This window comes from Salvelinus fontinalis, chromosome 6 (assembly GCF_029448725.1).
Source record: "Salvelinus fontinalis isolate EN_2023a chromosome 6, ASM2944872v1, whole genome shotgun sequence".
Classification (NCBI taxonomy): Eukaryota; Metazoa; Chordata; class Actinopteri; order Salmoniformes; family Salmonidae; genus Salvelinus; species Salvelinus fontinalis.
The window spans coordinates 17,965,085-17,986,678 of NC_074670.1; the positions used below are offsets into that span (position 1 = coordinate 17,965,085).

Here is a 21,594-nt window from a genome sequence, read left to right on the forward strand (position 1 = left end):
GTTCTCTCCATCTCTGACCCCTCTGTTCTCTCCATATCTGACCCCTCTGTTCTCTCCATCTCTGACCCCTCTGTTCTCTCCATCTCTGACCCCTCTGTTCTCTCCATCTCTGACCCCTCTGTTCTCTCCATCTCTGACCCCTCTGTTCTCTCCATCTCTGACCCCTCTGTTCTCTCCATATCTGACCCCTCTGTTCTCTCCATCTCTGACCCCTCTGTTCTCTCCATATCTGACCCCTCTGTTCACTCCATCTCTGACCCCTCTGTTCTCACCAAATCTGACCCCTCTGTTCTCTCCATATCTGACCCCTCTGTTCTCTCCATCTATGATCTCTGTTCTCTCCATCTCTGATCCCTCTGTTCTCTCCATATCTGACCCCTCTGTTCTCTCCATATCTGACCCCTCTGTTCTCTCCATCTCTGACCCCCCTGTTCTCTCCATCTCTGATCCCTCTGTTCTCTCCATCTCTGACCCCTCTGTTCTCTCCATCTCTGACCCCTCTGTTCTCTCCATCTCTGACCCCTCTGTTCTCTCCATCTCTGACCCCCCTGTTCTCTCCATCTCTGACCCCTCTGTTCTCTCCATCTCTGACCCCTCTGTTCTCTCCATCTCTGACCCCTCTGTTCTCTCCATCTCTGACCCCTCTGTTCTCTCCATCTCTGACCCCTCTGTTCTCTCCATCTCTGATCCCTCTGTTCTCTCCATCTATGATCTCTGTTCTCTCCATATCTGATCCCTCTGTTCTCTCCATCTCTGACCCCCCTGTTCTCTCCATCTCTGATCCCTCTGTTCTCTCCATCTCTGACCCCTCTGTTCTCTCCATCTCTGACCCCTCTGTTCTCTCCATCTCTGACCCCTCTGTTCTCTCCATCTCTGACCCCTCTGTTCTCTCCATCTCTGACCCCTCTGTTCTCTCCATATCTGACCCCTCTGTTCTCTCCATCTATGATCTCTGTTCTCTCCATCTCTGACCCCTCTGTTCTCTCCATCTCTGACCCCTCTGTTCTCACCATATCTGACCCCTCTGTTCTCTCCATATCTGATCCCTCTGTTCTCTCCATCTCTGATCCCTCTGTTCTCTCCATCTCTGACCCCTCTGTTCTCACCAAATCTGACCCCTCTGTTCTCTCCATATCTGACCCCTCTGTTCTCTCCATCTATGATCTCTGTTCTCTCCATATCTGATCCCTCTGTTCTCTCCATATCTGACCCCTCTGTTCTCTCCATCTCTGATCCCTCTGTTCTCTCCATCTCTGACCCCTCTGTTCTCTCCATCTCTGATCCCTCTGTTCTCTCCATCTCTGACCCCTCTGTTCTCTCCATCTCTGATCCCTCTGTTCTCTCCATCTCTGACTCCCCTGTTCTCTCCATCTCTGACCCCTCTGTTCTCTCCATCTCTGACCCCTCTGTTCTCTCCATCTCTGACCCCTCTGTTCTCTCCATCTCTGACCCCTCTGTTCTCTCCATCTCTGACCCCTCTGTTCTCTCCATCTCTGACCCCTCTGTTCTCTCCATCTCTGACCCCTCTGTTCTCTCCATCTCTGACCCCTCTGTTCTCACCAAATCTGACCCCTCTGTTCTCTCCATATCTGACCCCTCTGTTCTCTCCATCTATGATCTCTGTTCTCTCCATCTCTGATCCCTCTGTTCTCTCCATCTCTGACCCCTCTGTTCTCTCCATCTCTGACCCCTCTGTTCTCTCCATCTCTGACCCCTCTGTTCTCTCCATCTCTGACCCCTCTGTTCTCTCCATCTCTGACCCCTCTGTTCTCTCCATCTCTGACCCCTCTGTTCTCTCCATCTCTGACCCCTCTGTTCTCTCCATCTCTGACCCCTCTGTTCTCACCAAATCTGACCCCTCTGTTCTCTCCATATCTGACCCCTCTGTTCTCTCCATCTATGATCTCTGTTCTCTCCATCTCTGATCCCTCTGTTCTCTCCATATCTGACCCCTCTGTTCTCTCCATATCTGACCCCTCTGTTCTCTCCATCTCTGACCCCCCTGTTCTCTCCATCTCTGATCCCTCTGTTCTCTCCATCTCTGACCCCTCTGTTCTCTCCATCTCTGACCCCTCTGTTCTCTCCATCTCTGACCCCTCTGTTCTCTCCATCTCTGACCCCCCTGTTCTCTCCATCTCTGACCCCTCTGTTCTCTCCATCTCTGACCCCTCTGTTCTCTCCATCTCTGACCCCTCTGTTCTCTCCATCTCTGACCCCTCTGTTCTCTCCATCTCTGACCCCTCTGTTCTCTCCATCTCTGATCCCTCTGTTCTCTCCATCTATGATCTCTGTTCTCTCCATATCTGATCCCTCTGTTCTCTCCATCTCTGACCCCCCTGTTCTCTCCATCTCTGATCCCTCTGTTCTCTCCATCTCTGACCCCTCTGTTCTCTCCATATCTGACCCCTCTGTTCTCTCCATCTCTGACCCCTCTGTTCTCTCCATCTCTGACCCCTCTGTTCTCTCCATCTCTGACCCCTCTGTTCTCTCCATATCTGACCCCTCTGTTCTCTCCATCTATGATCTCTGTTCTCTCCATATCTGATCCCTCTGTTCTCTCCATCTCTGACCCCTCTGTTCTCTCCATCTCTGACCCCTCTCTTCTCTCCATCTCTGACCCCTCTGTTCTCTCCATCTCTGACCCCTCTGTTCTCTCCATCTCTGACCCCTCTGTTCTCTCCATCTCTGACCCCTCTGTTCTCTCCATCTCTGACCCCTCTGTTCTCACCATATCTGACCCCTCTGTTCTCTCCATATCTGATCCCTCTGTTCTCTCCATCTCTGATCCCTCTGTTCTCTCCATCTCTGACCCCTCTGTTCTCACCAAATCTGACCCCTCTGTTCTCTCCATATCTGACCCCTCTGTTCTCTCCATCTATGATCTCTGTTCTCTCCATATCTGATCCCTCTGTTCTCTCCATATCTGACCCCTCTGTTCTCTCCATCTCTGATCCCTCTGTTCTCTCCATCTCTGACCCCTCTGTTCTCTCCATCTCTGATCCCTCTGTTCTCTCCATCTCTGACCCCTCTGTTCTCTCCATCTCTGATCCCTCTGTTCTCTCCATCTCTGACTCCCCTGTTCTCTCCATCTCTGACCCCTCTGTTCTCTCCATCTCTGACCCCTCTGTTCTCTCCATCTCTGACCCCTCTGTTCTCTCCATCTCTGACCCCTCTGTTCTCTCCATCTCTGACCCCTCTGTTCTCTCCATCTCTGACCCCTCTGTTCTCTCCATCTCTGACCCCTCTGTTCTCTCCATCTCTGACCCCTCTGTTCTCACCAAATCTGACCCCTCTGTTCTCTCCATATCTGACCCCTCTGTTCTCTCCATCTATGATCTCTGTTCTCTCCATCTCTGATCCCTCTGTTCTCTCCATATCTGACCCCTCTGTTCTCTCCATATCTGACCCCTCTGTTCTCTCCATCTCTGACCCCTCTGTTCTCTCCATCTCTGACCCCTCTGTTCTCTCCATCTCTGACCCCTCTGTTCTCTCCATCTCTGACCCCTCTGTTCTCTCCATATCTGACCCCTCTGTTCTCTCCATCTCTGACCCCTCTGTTCTCTCCATCTCTGACCCCTCTGTTCTCTCCATCTCTGACCCCTCTGTTCTCTCCATCTCTGACCCCTCTGTTCTCTCCATCTCTGACCCCTCTGTTCTCTCCATATCTGACCCCTCTGTTCTCTCCATCTCTGACCCCTCTGTTCTCTCCATATCTGACCCCTCTGTTCACTCCATCTCTGACCCCTCTGTTCTCACCAAATCTGACCCCTCTGTTCTCTCCATATCTGACCCCTCTGTTCTCTCCATCTATGATCTCTGTTCTCTCCATCTCTGATCCCTCTGTTCTCTCCATATCTGACCCCTCTGTTCTCTCCATATCTGACCCCTCTGTTCTCTCCATCTCTGACCCCCCTGTTCTCTCCATCTCTGATCCCTCTGTTCTCTCCATCTCTGACCCCTCTGTTCTCTCCATCTCTGACCCCTCTGTTCTCTCCATATCTGACCCCTCTGTTCTCTCCATCTCTGACCCCCCTGTTCTCTCCATCTCTGACCCCTCTGTTCTCTCCATCTCTGACCCCTCTGTTCTCTCCATCTCTGACCCCTCTGTTCTCTCCATCTCTGACCCCTCTGTTCTCTCCATCTCTGACCCCTCTGTTCTCTCCATCTCTGATCCCTCTGTTCTCTCCATCTATGATCTCTGTTCTCTCCATATCTGATCCCTCTGTTCTCTCCATCTCTGACCCCCCTGTTCTCTCCATCTCTGATCCCTCTGTTCTCTCCATCTCTGACCCCTCTGTTCTCTCCATCTCTGACCCCTCTGTTCTCTCCATCTCTGACCCCTCTGTTCTCTCCATCTCTGACCCCTCTGTTCTCTCCATCTCTGACCCCTCTGTTCTCTCCATATCTGACCCCTCTGTTCTCTCCATCTATGATCTCTGTTCTCTCCATATCTGATCCCTCTGTTCTCTCCATCTCTGACCCCTCTGTTCTCTCCATCTCTGACCCCTCTGTTCTCTCCATCTCTGACCCCTCTGTTCTCTCCATCTCTGACCCCTCTGTTCTCTCCATCTCTGACCCCTCTGTTCTCTCCATCTCTGACCCCTCTGTTCTCTCCATCTCTGACCCCTCTGTTCTCACCATATCTGACCCCTCTGTTCTCTCCATATCTGATCCCTCTGTTCTCTCCATCTCTGATCCCTCTGTTCTCTCCATCTCTGACCCCTCTGTTCTCACCAAATCTGACCCCTCTGTTCTCTCCATATCTGACCCCTCTGTTCTCTCCATCTATGATCTCTGTTCTCTCCATATCTGATCCCTCTGTTCTCTCCATATCTGACCCCTCTGTTCTCTCCATCTCTGATCCCTCTGTTCTCTCCATCTCTGACCCCTCTGTTCTCTCCATCTCTGATCCCTCTGTTCTCTCCATCTCTGACCCCTCTGTTCTCTCCATCTCTGATCCCTCTGTTCTCTCCATCTCTGACTCCCCTGTTCTCTCCATCTCTGACCCCTCTGTTCTCTCCATCTCTGACCCCTCTGTTCTCTCCATCTCTGACCCCTCTGTTCTCTCCATCTCTGACCCCTCTGTTCTCTCCATCTCTGACCCCTCTGTTCTCTCCATCTCTGACCCCTCTGTTCTCTCCATCTCTGACCCCTCTGTTCTCTCCATCTCTGACCCCTCTGTTCTCACCAAATCTGACCCCTCTGTTCTCTCCATATCTGACCCCTCTGTTCTCTCCATCTATGATCTCTGTTCTCTCCATCTCTGATCCCTCTGTTCTCTCCATATCTGACCCCTCTGTTCTCTCCATATCTGACCCCTCTGTTCTCTCCATCTCTGACCCCTCTGTTCTCTCCATCTCTGACCCCTCTGTTCTCTCCATCTCTGACCCCTCTGTTCTCTCCATATCTGACCCCTCTGTTCTCTCCATCTCTGACCCCTCTGTTCTCTCCATCTCTGACCCCTCTGTTCTCTCCATCTCTGACCCCTCTGTTCTCTCCATCTCTGACCCCTCTGTTCTCTCCATCTCTGACCCCTCTGTTCTCTCCATCTCTGACCCCTCTGTTCTCTCCATCTCTGACCCCTCTGTTCTCACCAAATCTGACCCCTCTGTTCTCTCCATATCTGACCCCTCTGTTCTCTCCATCTATGATCTCTGTTCTCTCCATATCTGACCCCTCTGTTCTCTCCATCTCTGACCCCTCTGTTCTCTCCATCTCTGACCCCTCTGTTCTCTCCAACTCTGACCCCTCTGTTCTCTCCATCTCTGACCCCTCTGTTCTCTCCATCTCTGACCCCTCTGTTCTCTCCATCTCTGACCCCTCTGTTCTCTCCATATCTGACCCCTCTGTTCTCTCCATATCTGATCCCTCTGTTCTCACCAAATCTGACCCCTCTGTTCTCTCCACATCTGACCCCTCTGTTCTCTCCATATCTGACCCCTCTGTTCTCTCCATCTATGATCTCTGTTCTCTCCATATCTGACCCCTCTGTTCTCTCCATCTCTGATCCCTCTGTTCTCTCCATCTCTGATCCCTCTGTTCTCTCCATCTCTGACCCCTCTGTTCTCTCCATCTCTGACTCCCCTGTTCTCTCCATCTCTGATCCCTCTGTTCTCTCCATCTCTGACCCCTCTGTTCTCTCCATCTCTGACCCCTCTGTTCTCTCCATCTCTGACCCCTTTGTTCTCTCCATCTCTGACCCCTCTGTTCCCTCCATCTCTGACCCCTCTGTTCTCACCAAATCTGACCCCTCTGTTCTCTCCATCTCTGACCCCTCTGTTCTCTCCATATCTGACCCCTCTGTTCTCTCCATCTCTGACCCCTCTGTTCTCTCCATATCTGACCCCTCTGTTCACTCCATCTCTGACCCCTCTGTTCTCTCCATCTCTGACCCCTCTGTTCTCTCCATCTCTGACCCCTCTGTTCTCTCCATCTATGATCTCTGTTCTCTCCATATCTGACCCCTCTGTTCTCTCCATCTCTGACCCCTCTGTTCTCTCCATCTATGATCTCTGTTCTCTCCATCTCTGACCCCTCTGTTCTCTCCATCTCTGACCCCTCTGTTCTCTCCATCTCTGATCCCTGTTCTGTCCTCCTGTCTCCCTTCAGGACATCCAGCAGTTGTTGCAGCTGCAGCAGTTGGTTCTGGTGCCAGGACACCACCTGCAGTCTCCTCAGTTCCTCCTCCAACAGCACCAAGGGCAGCAAGGTGGGCTCCTCGCACTAGCCACCACCACTGGTTCTATTCTATTGGGACAGTGCCCTGAAGATGGGCTGTACATGTTTCAACTATCAACAAACAGATTTCATGTATTTATAAGTGCCAACTGTTGACAACCATTAACAGGTTCTTCAAATGTCTAATACTAGAATGCCTAGCATTGGATTCTCTGATCGACCATGGAGCTTTGTGGAATATTACATATGTTGTTTGTTCACATAACTGATCATAGGCCTACTGATTCCCTCACTTCTTCACTCCTCAGGACTGCTATCAACACCAAATCTGATTCAGCTACCTCAGCAAAACCAAGGGAGCCTCCTGTCCGCTCCCAGGCTGGGGCTCCAAGCACAGGTAGGCCCACTGAGGAAACACCCAGGCTTTGAGAGAGGCTACAGGCCCGGCTCTTTCCAACAAACATCTCTTCTCATCATTCTGTCATATCCAGTAAACGCCTCTCTTCTGCTATATAATTCTCGCTCTCTCTCGCTCTCCCACTCTCTTTTTCCTCCTCCTCCCCCTCTCCCCCTGTAGAGAGACAAGGCTATGGAGAGTAGTGGGGTCATGACCTCTGTGTCCTCTGTGACCTCTCACCCCGAGGAGCCCAGTGACCTTGAGGAACTGGAGGTGTTCGCCCGCACCTTCAAACAGAGACGCATCAAACTGGGCTTTACACAGGTACGCCTTTCTGTGTGTGTGTGTGTGTGTGTGTGTGTGTGTGCTAACTCTGTATTTTCCTCCTCCCTTGCTCTCTCAGGGTGACGTGGGAATGGCCATGGGGAAGCTATATGGGAATGATTTCAGCCAGACCACCATCTCTCGCTTCGAGGCCCTCAACCTGAGCTTTAAGAACATGTGCAAACTCAAACCACTACTGGAGAAGTGGCTCAATGATGCAGGTGAGAGGGGAGGGTGGGGAATGAGGGAGAGGACGGGAGGGTGGGAGAAGGGAGAGGGAGGATGGGAGAGGAGGAGAGAGGAGGTGAGGGAATTGGTGAAGGAGAAAGGTGTATGACACTTTGAATCAATCAATAAATCAGTTGATTAATTAACCAATCCCCAAATTGCATTAATCTGTAGAATTAATAACTTTATTTGTAAAAAATGTTTCAACTCTTTTTATTGGTATTTCCTTTCACAGTTATAGTAAACAATGGTTGAAATACAGTACATTGCATGTGGTTTTCTACATTCAATATACCATGGAAACATGCTTTTTGAATGAGGTAGGAATGTATATGCCCATACAAAAATATAAAATACTTAAGTAATACATTCATAACAAAACATTAGAAACAACAAACATGGCTCGTCTTCAAAACGAATAGAACAATTATAATAATAAGACTAATAATAAGACTAATAAGGCTAATATTAAACACTCACAAAGGTAGATCAATTAAATACAAAGCTAGTGTCTCTACATAGGTAAAGAAAGGTTGCCACATTCTGTAGAATTTGTCAGAAGAAGGGTATATTTTATCTTCTCCAATTTACTAAAGTGTAAGAGATCTTTAATCCACACAAAATGAGGGAGGAGAGGGCGACTTCCACAGAAGGCAAATCAACCTTCCTGCCAACAAAGGCTACGAAGTCAGATGTGTGTTTTGGTAGTGTTATAGTATCAGGTATTACCCCAAATAATGATGTCATGGCAGTAGGAGCAAAAGGGACCTGTAATACTTTAGATATGCTATCAAAGATGGCAGACCAGTAGTTATGTAGGGAAGAGCAGGACCAAAACATACGTATTAATGAAGCAGGAGCTTGCCGACACCTGTCGCAAACAGGGTGGACATCAGGATAGATGTTAGAGAGCCTGAGTTTAGTCCAGTGAGTGCGGTGGAGGATTTTGCATTGGATCAAACCATGTTTGGCACAAATAGAAGAGGAGTGGACATGGTGCAGAATATCTTCCCATGTTTCATCAGTCAACTCTGTATACCCTGATGAAGACAGCTTGTCTGTGGACACGTTGGTTATTAGGTTATTACATTATTGCATCTGAGCTTCTAGAGTGTGCGGCTCACCTTTTCTTTTTCTGGTGTTCTACTCCTCTAGCCAGCACCTCGCCTAAACAGGTGTTCTACTCCTCTAGCCAGCACCTCGCCTAAACAGGTGTTCTACTCCTCTAGCCAGCACCTCGCCTAAACAGGTGTTCTACTCCTCTAGCCAGCACCTCGCCTAAACAGGTGTTCTACTCCTCTAGCCAGCACCTCACCTAAACAGGTGTTCTACTCCTCTAGCCAGCACCTCACCTAAACAGGTGTTCTACTCCTCTAGCCAGCACCTCGCCTAAACAGGTGTTCTACTCCTCTAGCCAGCACCTCACTTAAAACAGGTGTTCTACTCCTCTAGCCAGCACCTCACCTAAACAGGTGTTCTACTCCTCTAGCCAGCACCTCACCTAAACAGGTGTTCTACTCCTCTAGCCAGCACCTCGCCTAAACAGGTGTTCTACTCCTCTAGCCAGCACCTCGCCTAAACATGTGTTCTACTCCTCTAGCCAGCACCTCACCTAAACAGGTGTTCTACTCCTCTAGCCAGCACCTCACCTAAACAGGTGTTCTACTCCTCTAGCCAGCAACTCACCTAAACATGTGTTCTACTCCTCTAGCCAGCAACTCACCTAAACAGGTGTTCTACTCCTCTAGCCAGCACCTCACCTAAACAGGTGTTCTACCCCTCTAGCCAGCACCTCACCTAAACAGGTGTTCTACTCCTCTAGCCAGCACCTCACCTAAACATGTGTTCTACTCCTTTAGCCAGCACCTCACCTAAACAGGTGTTCTACTCCTCTAGCCAGCACCTCGCCTAAACAGGTGTTCTACTCCTCTAGCCAGCACCTCACCTAAACAGGTGTTCTACTCCTCTAGCCAGCACCTCGCCTAAACAGGTGTGCGTTTCTTTTGCCTCCAGATTCATCAGTAAACTCATCACCTAGATCCTGTTCCCATAAAGTTTTAATAGCTGCGAATGAAGGATTGTGAAGAGAGGAAATTTGATCATAGCTATAAGAAATAATCCCTTTTACTGTTGGGGATGGTGGGTTAAATGCATCAGTGGGAGGGTCACAGGAAGACTGGGGAATTGAGAGGTCATGTCATGGACAAAGCTGCGCACTTGTAGATATCTAAAGAAATGACTATTCGGGAGGTGGAATTTAGCTGAGAGTTGTTGGTACGATGCAAACGTACCGTCAATAACGTTATTTCTGAGTAGAGGGGCCCTTGCAAACTAAAGTGACTTCTAAACTGGTTCTAGATCTTGAGAGTGGTTTTTACTAAAAATGTTTTAGGTATAACTTGATGTAGCAGAATGAATAGGTGAATGTGGCAAAGCAGCCAGTGAGGATGGCATACATGAGGAAGATTCTATCTTCAACCATGCTGGAATGATATGTTGGGTATCTGCAAGGATCCAGTACTTAATTACACAGAAGTTCCAGACTTCCAGATGAAGTGTGAGATAATCCCATGTAGTTTGCGGAAAAATATTTGTAAATAAAAATAGGTATACATTGAAAGAGGTAGGAGAATTTAGGAAGGGTATTAATTTTAACCTAATTAATTAGACCAGCTAATGATAGGGGGAGTAGTGGCCATCGTTGAAAATGTTTCTCCACCAGAGTAAGGAGGAGTAAAGTTAGCCTTTAAAAAGGTTATCAAATGTGTCTATGACATGTACCCCCAAGTATGTACATTTGTTGAGAACTACTCGGAATGAAAATGTGTGTAATTGGTATTTGCTAGCTGCCGCATTTAAATGGAAAAGCTTGCTCTTATTCAGATTTAACTTGTAACCAGAGACTAGGCCAAATGCATTAAGAACAGATAGCACAATGGGTAAGGATACATCGTGGTTTGAGATATAGAGAAGCAAGTCATCAGCATAAAGTGAAACCCTTTGTTTGATGTTGCCTCTGAACACTCTCGTTACATGTGGGTTGGATCTGAAAGAATGTAACCTTGAGTTAATGAAGTTATATCTGTAGAATGAGGATACCAGTTTGTGTGATTTTAAATCATCCCACTAATCAATCTCTCTGTTTGACAGAGACCATGTCCACAGACAGTACTATGCCCAGCCCCAGCTCTCTGTCCTCTTCCTCGATGGGCTTCGAGGGCCTGCCGGGCCGACGCAGGAAGAAAAGAACCAGCATCGAGACTAACGTCCGCGTGGCCCTGGAGAGAGCCTTCATCACGGTGAGAGACATGACAAATTGTTGTGGAAATTCTACACATGGACAATCAGCACATTGGAGAGGTTCCAACCAACTCAATGCACCAAGTACACATGTCAATCAGGAGCTCCACCCAGGGCAGCCCTGTTAGTTCTCTTATATACAAACAAATTATATTTGCATATTTTAGCTTATTCATCATTCATAATTAACGTTTGCTTCCTTCATGTGACCGACCAATGCTGGTTCATGCATGTGACGGACCAATACCTCATGAGGCTTCTTCTCTCTAAGCTGAGACCTTGAAACTCAGATATCCCTTTCTCAAAATAAGGTTCTGGGGCATACTGCCAAATTGCAGATACTGATGCACATGGAGTAATAAGGGTGATTACTGTGTGTGTTTGGGAATAGTTCTAAGTGAATGTGGTAGTAGCATAGGTAGTAACGACAGAAGAATCGTTGATATGAAAGAAGAGAGTATTATTTCCGAAAATGAGGCTATTCTATATGTATAGAAAGATACATATGGTGCATAGGTAGTAACAACAAGAGAATCGTTGAAGATGCACATGGAGTCAAATCAAATTTAATCAAATAAAATTTATTTATATAGCCCTTCTTACATCAGCTGATATCTCAAAGTGCTGTACAGAAACCCAGCCTAAAACCCCAAACAGCAAGCAATGCAGGTGTAGAAGCACCTGAGTAACAAGGGAGTAATAAGGGAGATTACTGAGTGTGTTTGGGAATAGTACTAAGTGAATGTGGATTTGAAAGTTGTGTGACTGATTTGTTCAGTCACTTGCATGAACACAGAAATTGGTTATTAGAAAAGCACAAACGTAAAAATGTCCATCACAATATCACTGACATAAGGCCTTCATAACAGTGTCATACAGGAGACATAAATCTTAAGCTGACATAACATCTACACGGCTTGTTTTGTAGTTTCTGCCCTCAGAAGAACACTATAACGCCGTGATATCAGTGAGGTGATAAGTATCTATTAGTACTAATGTGTCCATCTCTGTCTTTCCCGTGTGTCAGCAGAACCAGAAGCCTACCTCAGAGGAGATCCTGTGTATCGCGGACCAGCTCAGCATGGAGAAGGAGGTGATCCGCGTGTGGTTCTGCAACCGCCGCCAGAAAGAGAAGCGTATCAACCCCAACAGTGCCACCCCTCCCTTGCCCAGCCAGCTCCCCCAAGCCCCACCGACACACAAACCCCCCTGCTACAGCCCACACATGGTATGGCCTGACCCGCATGATCCCCCTCTCCCAACATTAGCCATCACAATTCTCCCCCCTATATGAATGGTGTGTCCCGCATGTCATAGTGGATGTTCTTCTGCACCCCCTGTTCCAATGTGCAGATGGTACTACCCAACCTGCATTGCTTTAGTGCTTTGCTATTACACATTAATAATCCTATCCCATTTATCCTTTTTCTATTGGATACAGCTAAGTATAGATACTCTTTTAAATATACACTCTCCCCCTCTTTTTCTCTTTGTCTTTCTCGCCCGTCTCTCTATCAGATGTCCAGTCAGCTGTCCAGTCAGCTGTCCCAGGCAGTGACCAGCCTCAGTACCACATTGACCACCATGTCATCGTTCTCCCCTCTGACCCCCAGTGGTCCCACCCACTCATCTCTCAGCTCCGCCTCCTCCCCAGTGACTCCTCCTCCACCTTGCAGTACAGCCAGCCCAGCCCCTCCCAGCCACAGCACACTGAGTCTCAACACAGGGTGAGTATGCACCTGCATACAAAGTGTACACTTTTGGAAACTGTGCTTCACCATTGGTTCAGTACTCGGTTCACCTGCAGTTTGCAGCAAATGTTTATCACACCCACACATGATTGACACACACTGATCCGTGACACTGCTATTTCTGTGCAGCAGTACTTTCTAACCTGTTTGTGTGACTGTGTGTTTTGTGTCCACAGCTTATGGCGTTTGGGTAAAAAGAATGGTGACGTGTCTAACTACATCACCGATTTTGCTGCAAACTTGAGGTGAAGACAACAGAGACACACATACCTATACTGTACACACACACACACACACACACACACACACACACACACACACACACACACACACACACACACACACACACACACACACACACACACACACACTCTCTCTCTCTCTTACAGGAATATGATCGTCCGCACACCAACACAAGGTTCACAAACAAGCATTTGGATTTGTAGCTCATAAAAACAAGATATGAATCAAGATGGTGTGTGTGTGTATCTGACCTGTGGGTTTCTCCTGCAGTGTGTCTGTGTTCAGGTCCCTGAGTCTGTCCTCTGTCTGTTCTGCTGCTAAACCTGCTTCTCTCTCTCAATTTCTCCTCTGTATGTAAATGGATTTCCTCCTGTGTGTGTGTGTATGTAACACAGGAACACTGTGATGGGAGTAAACACAGGGAACCAGGCTCTGAACCAAGCTCTCCTCAGCAACAACCCGCTGGCTACTATACAAGGTGTGTTAGAGGGAGAGAGAGGTGTAGAGAAGGAGGGAGAGAGAGAAAGCGGGAGAAGGAGGGACAGTAATTTGAGGTACAAAGTGATGATAAAGGTAAGAAATGATAATGAATGCTAGACAGAAAGGATGACAGAGATGGTGAGAGGGACAGTTAGAGCTGATGAGATGAGTGATAGATCATCTGATGGAAGAAACTGGAGAACTGGTGAGCAGGGCTATGACAGGGATGTCCCATCACTCAGACATGTTCATCCCCATCTCTGTGTGTGTGTGTGTGTGTGTGTGTCTTTAGTCTGTCTTTCATTCCTTTTCTCTCATTCATCCACTTCTTCATTTAATCTCTATAGTAAAGTCTATAGTAAATGTAGTTATTTCACAGTAGGTATATTGACGTTAACTCTCATCTCTCTCCCTCCCTTCTCAGCCCTAGCAGCCAGTGGTGGCCAGCTGCCCCTTTCCAGTCTTGAGGGGGGCAGTAAGGTGTTGCTGGGTGGTGCAGGGGGGCAGGGAGGGGGTCTCCAGTCCTCCTTCTTCCTCAACCACCCCGCTTTCCTCCACATGGGCCAGAATCCTGGTGCTGGATTGGTCAGCGCTGCCGTAGCCAAAGCATCCCAGCCCTCCCCTTTCCCCTTCACCAGTAGCATAAGCCCCACCCCCTGCTCCCCCTCCCCTTGCTCCAGCCCCGCCTCTTCCTGCGACTTCAATGAATTGGCACACAGCCCATCCTCGTTGGGAGGGGCTAAGATTGAGTGACACAGCCAAGCGCCAATCAGAGAGGAGGAGGAGGAGAAAGGAGGAAACGACAACCTCGCCTTTCAACCAAAGCTATCTCTTTTCTCACTCTCGCCCTACACTCTCTCTCTCCCCCCCAGTCTTTCGATGCCAAAAATACACAGAATGAAAGAGAGGAGAGGGGGAGAGTCAGAAGTGAAAAGGGGGAGAAGGGGGGAAAGTGGAAGATTGAAACCAAAAATCTTTATCTATCCAAAGTGATGGAGGAGGCATCGTGGGACTGTTTAGTCAATACTGAGCGATATCGCACCTCTCCTTTCTGTCTCTCTTTCCCGGGAAAATAAACCAATGACAAACAGGAGTAGAGATGTGTGTCAAATCCTGTGAACCAAAAATGACAAAAATAAACATTATTGTGTGTTTTTAGGGAATGGTGGCAAGGACAGAAAAAAGAAGTGGATGATTTTCTTTGAAAAGCTGCAGGTCTGAAAGAGGATGAGATGGGAGGAGGATTTTAAACCAAAAATGTACCTGAGGAGGAGAAGAGGAACACACGATGACAAAAAACAACAACCATACCAAAATCCCAGAAACCAAAAATACGGAAGGAAAAGCTTTATCCAAACTTGTACATACTGATCCTAACCAGGACCAGCACTCTGCTACACACACACACACACGATATCCACAGCGATCACATTCATCCATCCATCCAATCAGTCATCCACCCATCATGTCTATCATAGTCTGTCACTCACTTTCACAGCAATGATGTTGTTTCTGTGGGATATTTTAGATTGTTGTAAATGGTTGATACTGAACGAGCCAAGCTTACAGGTGTGTCTCTGTTTTCCTACCTCTGCTTCTTTGCGTATCCTATTTCCCCCTTGATTTTCAATAGTTTACTGATAGCGTTGGAGTCTGTCATGATCCTCTTGTGCCATTTACTTCATGTTGTCAGAGATAATAATAAGAGACAAGAGATCAGGCTTAGTGTAGCAGTTTCCAGCCTTGATAAAAACCTCTCTCTCTCTCCGTAATTACTCAACAAAATGACTCACTTGATGAAATAATATTAGACTTAGACTCAATGTAGTCCTTGTGAATGGCCAATCCACCATGATGACAGTATGAAATTGAGCATGACTGGAGATTGAAACTAGTAACATTGAGGCAAGAAAGAGGTAAATTAATAAAAATGTTAGTTTAGTCATGGACAGGTCTGTCTGATCTTGTCAATGAGCCATCTGTCTCGACGCGCAGTAGAGAAACAGAGATCAAAACCTGTTTAATGTTTAATATAGGTTTTTATTGTTCATCCCTCCATCCATCCCATTTTCACTGTCATTTTCCACCCAAATCTGCCATTATTACACCTTTAAACCAAAGCATTTGTTACTCTTCAGAGGAGTCAGCCATGACATTAACACTCACATACTGTAGGGGTTGAGGACACACCCTACCCCTCCCGCTGAACCCCCCTAGTTGACCCCTTCCATCTCCTTATGCCCAAGAGGGTCACTTCAAAAGGACAGAACCCTCACCCAACATAAAAGGGGTGCATACGGGGAGGGGATCGGATGGTGCAATGGGATCAAACATACAGAAAGAGGGGATGTCAAGTTTTTGTAAGAGGATACCAAAAATACAAACCAAAAACGTCAGAAACAAACCAAAAAGAAACACAACCAAATATGGATGGGGGGATGAGGGGAGGAGGACAATGTTTTTACAGACTGGAGATGACACCTCTGTCTGTTATCCAACTAACTGGGCTTCAGTGGCCCTCTCTAAACTGTGTAGCACATATGGACAGATGTATAGATAGGACAGACATCCTCCCTCTCCCCTGTCTTTCTTTCACTCCAAACTCAGCTCTTCTTCTCTGGTCCTGGATGGAGAAATCTCTAATGACCTCATTGAACTGAATCTTCAAAGTCAGTTTTTATTTTTCCTGTTTGTTGGTTTATTTAGTATTTGATTTGTTTGCTGTGTCTCTTGATGCTGTCTATGTGCTGTTCTTTACTCATTTGGGATAATAATGTATTCGCTTGCTACAACAGCTCCTTATTTTTTCCTAGTTGTTCTAGAGATTTTTAATCAGGTGGTTGGAAAAATACTGTGAAAATGTAGCTTCCAGATTTTTATTAGATAAAAAAAACTGACTGTCTTGGCAGAAAAAAGACACAGAAAAAGTCCAAAACAAGAGTTGAAAAGCAAAACGTGCAAACCAAACACCAAATACCAAACCAAACCAAACCCCAAACCAAACCAAACACCAAACCAAACCAAAAAGGCAGGGAGGGACTAGAGATGGTCCGACTGCCGTCCCTGCCGTTGCATTAGGGCTCACACTTATGATTGTGTCAATTTATCTGAAGTGTGTGCGTATGTGCGTTGTGTGAGGGTGCGATATTGTGTGTGTGTGTGTGTTGTGTGTACACGCGTTCTAGAAAGAATTCAGTGGAGTTTACAAAGATGTCCTCCCTTGCACGTTTACCCCCATTATCACACACACACACACTTCGGCAAAAATGTACAGTAGAGTTTATAATGCATCCAAAGAGTATTTGGTTTGACACAGAAATACAGTTGTCAAATGAGAATCCTTAATGAACTAATCTATTTTAGATGTGGGGGTTCTAACCACGAGGTGAAACCTTTCCTCAACATTAACTCTTAGACGGAATGTATCTGTTAGTGCTTCTATAGATTTTGTAGAAAAAAAGATCTATGTCCTAATGCTTACTTATTGCTAATGTATTGAAAAACATACAAAAAATATCTTAAAAAACATTGATAATGACTTGATTTTAGACCAAAAATGTTACTCTCTCTTGATAAATATTTGGTTTATTTTTCTTTGTCGAATCATTTAGGACTTTTGATTGTACTATTTATTCATCTTAAGTTTGATTGATTTAAGCTTATATTGATTTCTTCTAACTATTTATTTGTTATTTATTTATTCTAGTCTTTTTACAGGGGATATATATTTAGAATATATATTACGGGGCTGTGACCAAAAATCCTGCTGAAGTACCTTCTCACCTTCAAACCAGATTCATGCAACCACAGGTCTCACGGGGCCTAGGAGAACATGGTCATGTTTGGCCACAGACTCACTGCGACTACTCTTAAAGCTCATTACGGGGTGGGGGTGAGCTCACTGAGACTCTTTTCAAACGGATGGGGTGAGCTTACAGGGGCCAGCACTGTGTCTACTTCAGTACGACCACCTAACAGCGTTTTCTCAGGCATTGCAGGGCAGGGAAATGTCCTGGGAATAGGAACGTCAGCTTCATATTGATGTAAATTTGAGCAATTCAATGTCTCCGGGTTTTGAATGCTGTCTTTCCTAAATATGGGGTTAATTGTCCTAATGGTAATGATATTACTAGTGATGTCCTTATTGTATTATTGATGAGTAATGACTGGTGAGATGAGAGGGACAGAGCATCTGGGTGTTTCTGGCTTTATGTGCTGTCTTGTGATGTTGTGTTTAGTTGAAGTATGGATAGGGAGCCTCAGTAGGGTTCTACAGCCTTACTACAGTCCACGATTGTTACTGGAGACCCACACCCAGGTGGGATCAAACCAGTCATGAGTGAAACTTTTAAAACATTGTATTAATAAATCTCAAAGCTTTAGAACTGGAGTTTGTTCCCATTACGATGTATACCATATACTTTGGACGGATCAGGTTAGAGGGATTTATATCCCGGATGTACATGTAGTCAATGCTGCCTATAAGCTAGTATATTGTATGTTTGAATATAGCCCAACGGTTCTGGAAGAGAGCTCTGCTGACAGGGATGGTCAGGCAGGCAGATTGTTCTTAAAGATACAGTGCTGTTCCCTCACAACCTCTCCTCTCCTCCTGAGAAATACACTGAAAGCTTTAAACAGCTACCAAACCAAAAAAACGAGTTAGAAGATGCATTGACTGGGGCAAAGGAACGTGACAGAGGGACTTGTTTTCTTTTCCTTCTGTTTTTACTTTCTGTTATGTTGGTAGGTTCTGTTTTCCACATCTACTGTAGGATGTTAAAGAGAGATATACCTCATATACTCTGATGATAAACCAAATAGATGAAAGCTTTAAATAAAAAAAAGCAGGGTTTGTGTGGGGATCGGGGTATGGGGTGGGACTGTGTGTACATGTGAGTGTGACCATGGATGGCCAGAGCGAGGCTTGGGTCAGGCAGAGTTCAAAGGTAATGGGATCAGAGGTCACATTTCCTGTGCCCCATCCAAATCAGGAGACATTTTGGGTATCAAGTTGTATGCCAGCCCTCTCGCTGTGGTTCCCAGTCCACTCCCCCACACACCTCCCTCTCAGTCTGGTCTGAAGAACAACCCCCCGCTCTGTACAGCCCTCTCTCCATCCCCCTCTCCCCTTCTGCTGAAATAAAACACTCTCCAAGTACAAGTTTTCCATAGGCACAGATCTAGGATCAGCTTACCTTCCTCCAAATCCTAATCTTAACCATTGAGGGCACATAACACTGGCCTTAGGTCAGTGTCTATGGAGCAACTTTGTCCTACTCCTTAACACAAAGCTTTATTACAGGGGCTAGCCTCTGGGTACCCGGCGTCTTTAGGTTATTGACTGGATGTTGTGTCCGTCAGAGATGTGTGTGGCAGCGAGCGCAGAGAGGTAGGTGACTGGGGAAGGGCTGAGACTGTGGTCGCTAGGTGATGCATGCATACACTCCCCCAAGGTGGAAGTCCCTATTTCTCCCTTGCTCTTTCCTTCTATAATGAGGTGTAGATCAGTTTAGGTCCTCTACATCCTGGTAGGATGCTTCTGTGGATCTCAGGGTCTTAGGGATCACATGTAAAGTGTAAGTCCTTTCAGTAGGGATACCCCCCCAAGAGAATGATGCCAAAGTTTATGCCCCACTGTTGGATACAGCACCATGCACTCACTCCCTAAAACCCTGCTGTTTACCAGTGTCTGCACTGTTGGAGCTAGGAACATAAGCATTTCGCTACACCTGCGATAACATCTGCAAAATATGTGTACGCGACAAATAAAATGTGCTTTGTCCATTCAGAGACTACACCTCTCCTATAGACTGAGTAGTCACCTGGCCATAGGTGCAGATCTAGGATCTGTTAACCTTTCCCAAATCATAGATATTAGTGTAGGGAGAACACAAAACTGACCTTAGATTAGCACCTAGAGGCAACAAATCCTACTCCCTCTACTATAGCCTGGGTCAACATTATCACAGCAGAGTTTAGTCTGGAAGAACATCTCCAGACTTTTTTGGCATTAATCATGTTGTACAGTCTGAACATCACAACATTGATTCAGTTCATGGATTAATTCCTTGTAGTCTCAGCGTAGCACCTTAGCAACCGTGTCAAACGAGAAACAAAGGAAACTGTGAAATGTAGGAATCGATATTGAAACCTGGACTCAAGGATAGACGTAACATAGTAAATGTAAATCCGAGATGGTGTAATTAGTACATGTTACGTTTGGTATGAGACCAGGCTGGAATGTATTTAAATTTGAGCAGAACAGGCAAGGATTAACAGTTTACTGATAGATGACAGAACATAGTGTAGATGTCAAGGCAGGAGAAAGCAAAGGGGGACAAAAAGACAATATCAGGAGCAAAGAAAACAAAAAAGGAGGATGACTGATATTCCTCAAACCTACTCACTTCCATACTTCCTCTCTTTCATCCGTCTTCATTCTCTCTCTTGTACAATACAGCTTCAGTCCAAAGTACCTTAAGCAAGACAGCAAAGTCCGATCGTACAGAATAAAACCAAAGAATTCGACATTCCTCCTCTCTTTCACAGACAGCCACTGCATCCCTCTTTCTTTGTCTCCTTTCTGTCTATTCATCTCTTTTCTGCTTCAACCCCGTCACCTAGTAATCCAGTTTCTGACCTCAGCTATATCAATGATGATAATAATAATAATAATAATGATGATTAAGATAATGATAAAAATGTATATTTTTAAGTATTTGTCATTGGAAAATGACCTTAAGCTTCTCGTAAATATGATGACGACAATGAAGACGTTAATGATGTTTCTCTTGGTATCTCTGTAGTTGTTCTGATCTTTTTTGAGTTTCGTCCTTTTTGCTCGTGCTGCCAGAGTAATTCTGATGATCCCATGATCCTCTCTGTCCTTTTAGTTCTGTCTGTCTGTCCCTTACCACTGTCTGTATTCCTGTCTGTCGGTTTGGATTCCATGTCGCTCTCTGTGTTCGTTGGGCAGAGGGAAGAGCTACATGTTACAACCAAAAATGTGATGTTTGTGGGAGAATTCTGTACGAGTCGTTAAGGAGAGTTTTTCCAGGGATTTCCAGTCTTCTTTGATGGTTTGTGGGGAGGGGTTAATAAACAGAGGGGGGAGGGAAAACTGTCATAACTGCTATAACTGTTCTGTGGAAATAAGACCCCAAGATGTAGATGTGTGTGTGTGCGCGCGCCTCAAAATGTATTTCATCTGTTAGATAAGCAACAGGTTTGTAAACATTTCCCTCTGTCTGACCTTCAACCTTTGTTGTTTGTTTCCCTATCCGTTTGAGTGTGTGTGTGTCCTCATCCTCTCTCCCATCATTTGTTCTACCATCCTGTGTCTTACATCATGTGAGCAGTCCTCCTCTTTTCTCTCCCTTCTCTCTGTCTCTCCCTCCCTTCTTCCTTGTGGTAGCAACTTAGCCTTTTACTGTGTTTATCTTTAAAACAAAAACAAAAAACAAGAAAAATATCTATTTTTGTTCATAGTACAGTGTTGTTCATTTAAAGTCATTTTTGTAACTGAAAGTGTTTCATTCATCCAAATAAAAACAGGAGACAAAAACTGTACAGATGATCCTGGCCTCTGGTGTGTTTAAAACAGTACACTCTAATATCTCTAGATCACTTTCTCATCTCTATTATAGCTCTTGTTTTAGAATGTTTGTCTGGCATTGTTTTGTTCTAGCACTGTGATAACCCTGAAGGTCTTAAAGGAAATTCAGCTCAACATGCTCTAGCAGTAGGCCACCAATAGGTGTCAGCTCAACATGCTCTAGCAGTAGCCTACCTCTAGGTGTCAGCTCAACATGCTCTAGCAGTAGGCTACCACTAGGTGTCAGCTCAACATGCTCTAGCAGTAGGCACCACTAGGTGTCAGCTCAACATGCTCTAGCAGTAAGCCACCACTAGGTGTCAGCTCAACATGCTCTAGCAGTAGCCTACCTCTAGGTGTCAGCTCAACATGCTCTAGCAGTAGCCTACCTCTAGGTGTCAGCTCAACATGCTCTAGCAGTAGGCCACCAATAGGTGTCAGCTCAACATACTCTAGCAGTAGCCTACCTCTAGGTGTCAGCTCAACATGCTCTAGCAGTAGGCCACCACTAGGTGTCAGCTCAACATGTTCTAGCAGTAGGACACCACTAGGTGTCAGCTCAACATGCTCTAGCAGTAGGCCACCACTAGGTGTCA

General features: G+C 46.2%; 1 protein-coding gene across 7 annotated transcripts in view; it reads left to right on the forward strand.

The window, feature by feature from the left end:
• The window catches only part of LOC129857237 (POU domain, class 2, transcription factor 2-like), a 75,879-nt gene extending 54,899 nt beyond the window's left edge, over positions 1-20,980 (forward strand). For 3 of the 7 annotated variants that reach the window (XM_055925279.1, XM_055925283.1, XM_055925282.1), the window contains 10 exons: positions 6,610-6,709; positions 6,987-7,075; positions 7,256-7,399; positions 7,479-7,620; positions 10,778-10,926; positions 11,955-12,155; positions 12,446-12,654; positions 12,855-12,923; positions 13,317-13,399; positions 13,826-20,980. In XM_055925279.1, the coding sequence (XP_055781254.1) occupies positions 6,610-6,709; positions 6,987-7,075; positions 7,256-7,399; positions 7,479-7,620; positions 10,778-10,926; positions 11,955-12,155; positions 12,446-12,654; positions 12,855-12,923; positions 13,317-13,399; positions 13,826-14,154 (1,515 nt within the window). In that variant the 3' untranslated portion in view covers positions 14,155-20,980. The remainder of the gene's footprint in view (positions 1-6,609; positions 6,710-6,986; positions 7,076-7,255; positions 7,400-7,478; positions 7,621-10,777; positions 10,927-11,954; positions 12,156-12,445; positions 12,655-12,854; positions 12,924-13,316; positions 13,400-13,825) is intronic. The other 4 variants (XM_055925280.1, XM_055925284.1, XM_055925281.1 and 1 more) reach the window with 3 other exon arrangements.
• The last annotated feature ends 614 nt before the right edge of the window (positions 20,981-21,594 follow it).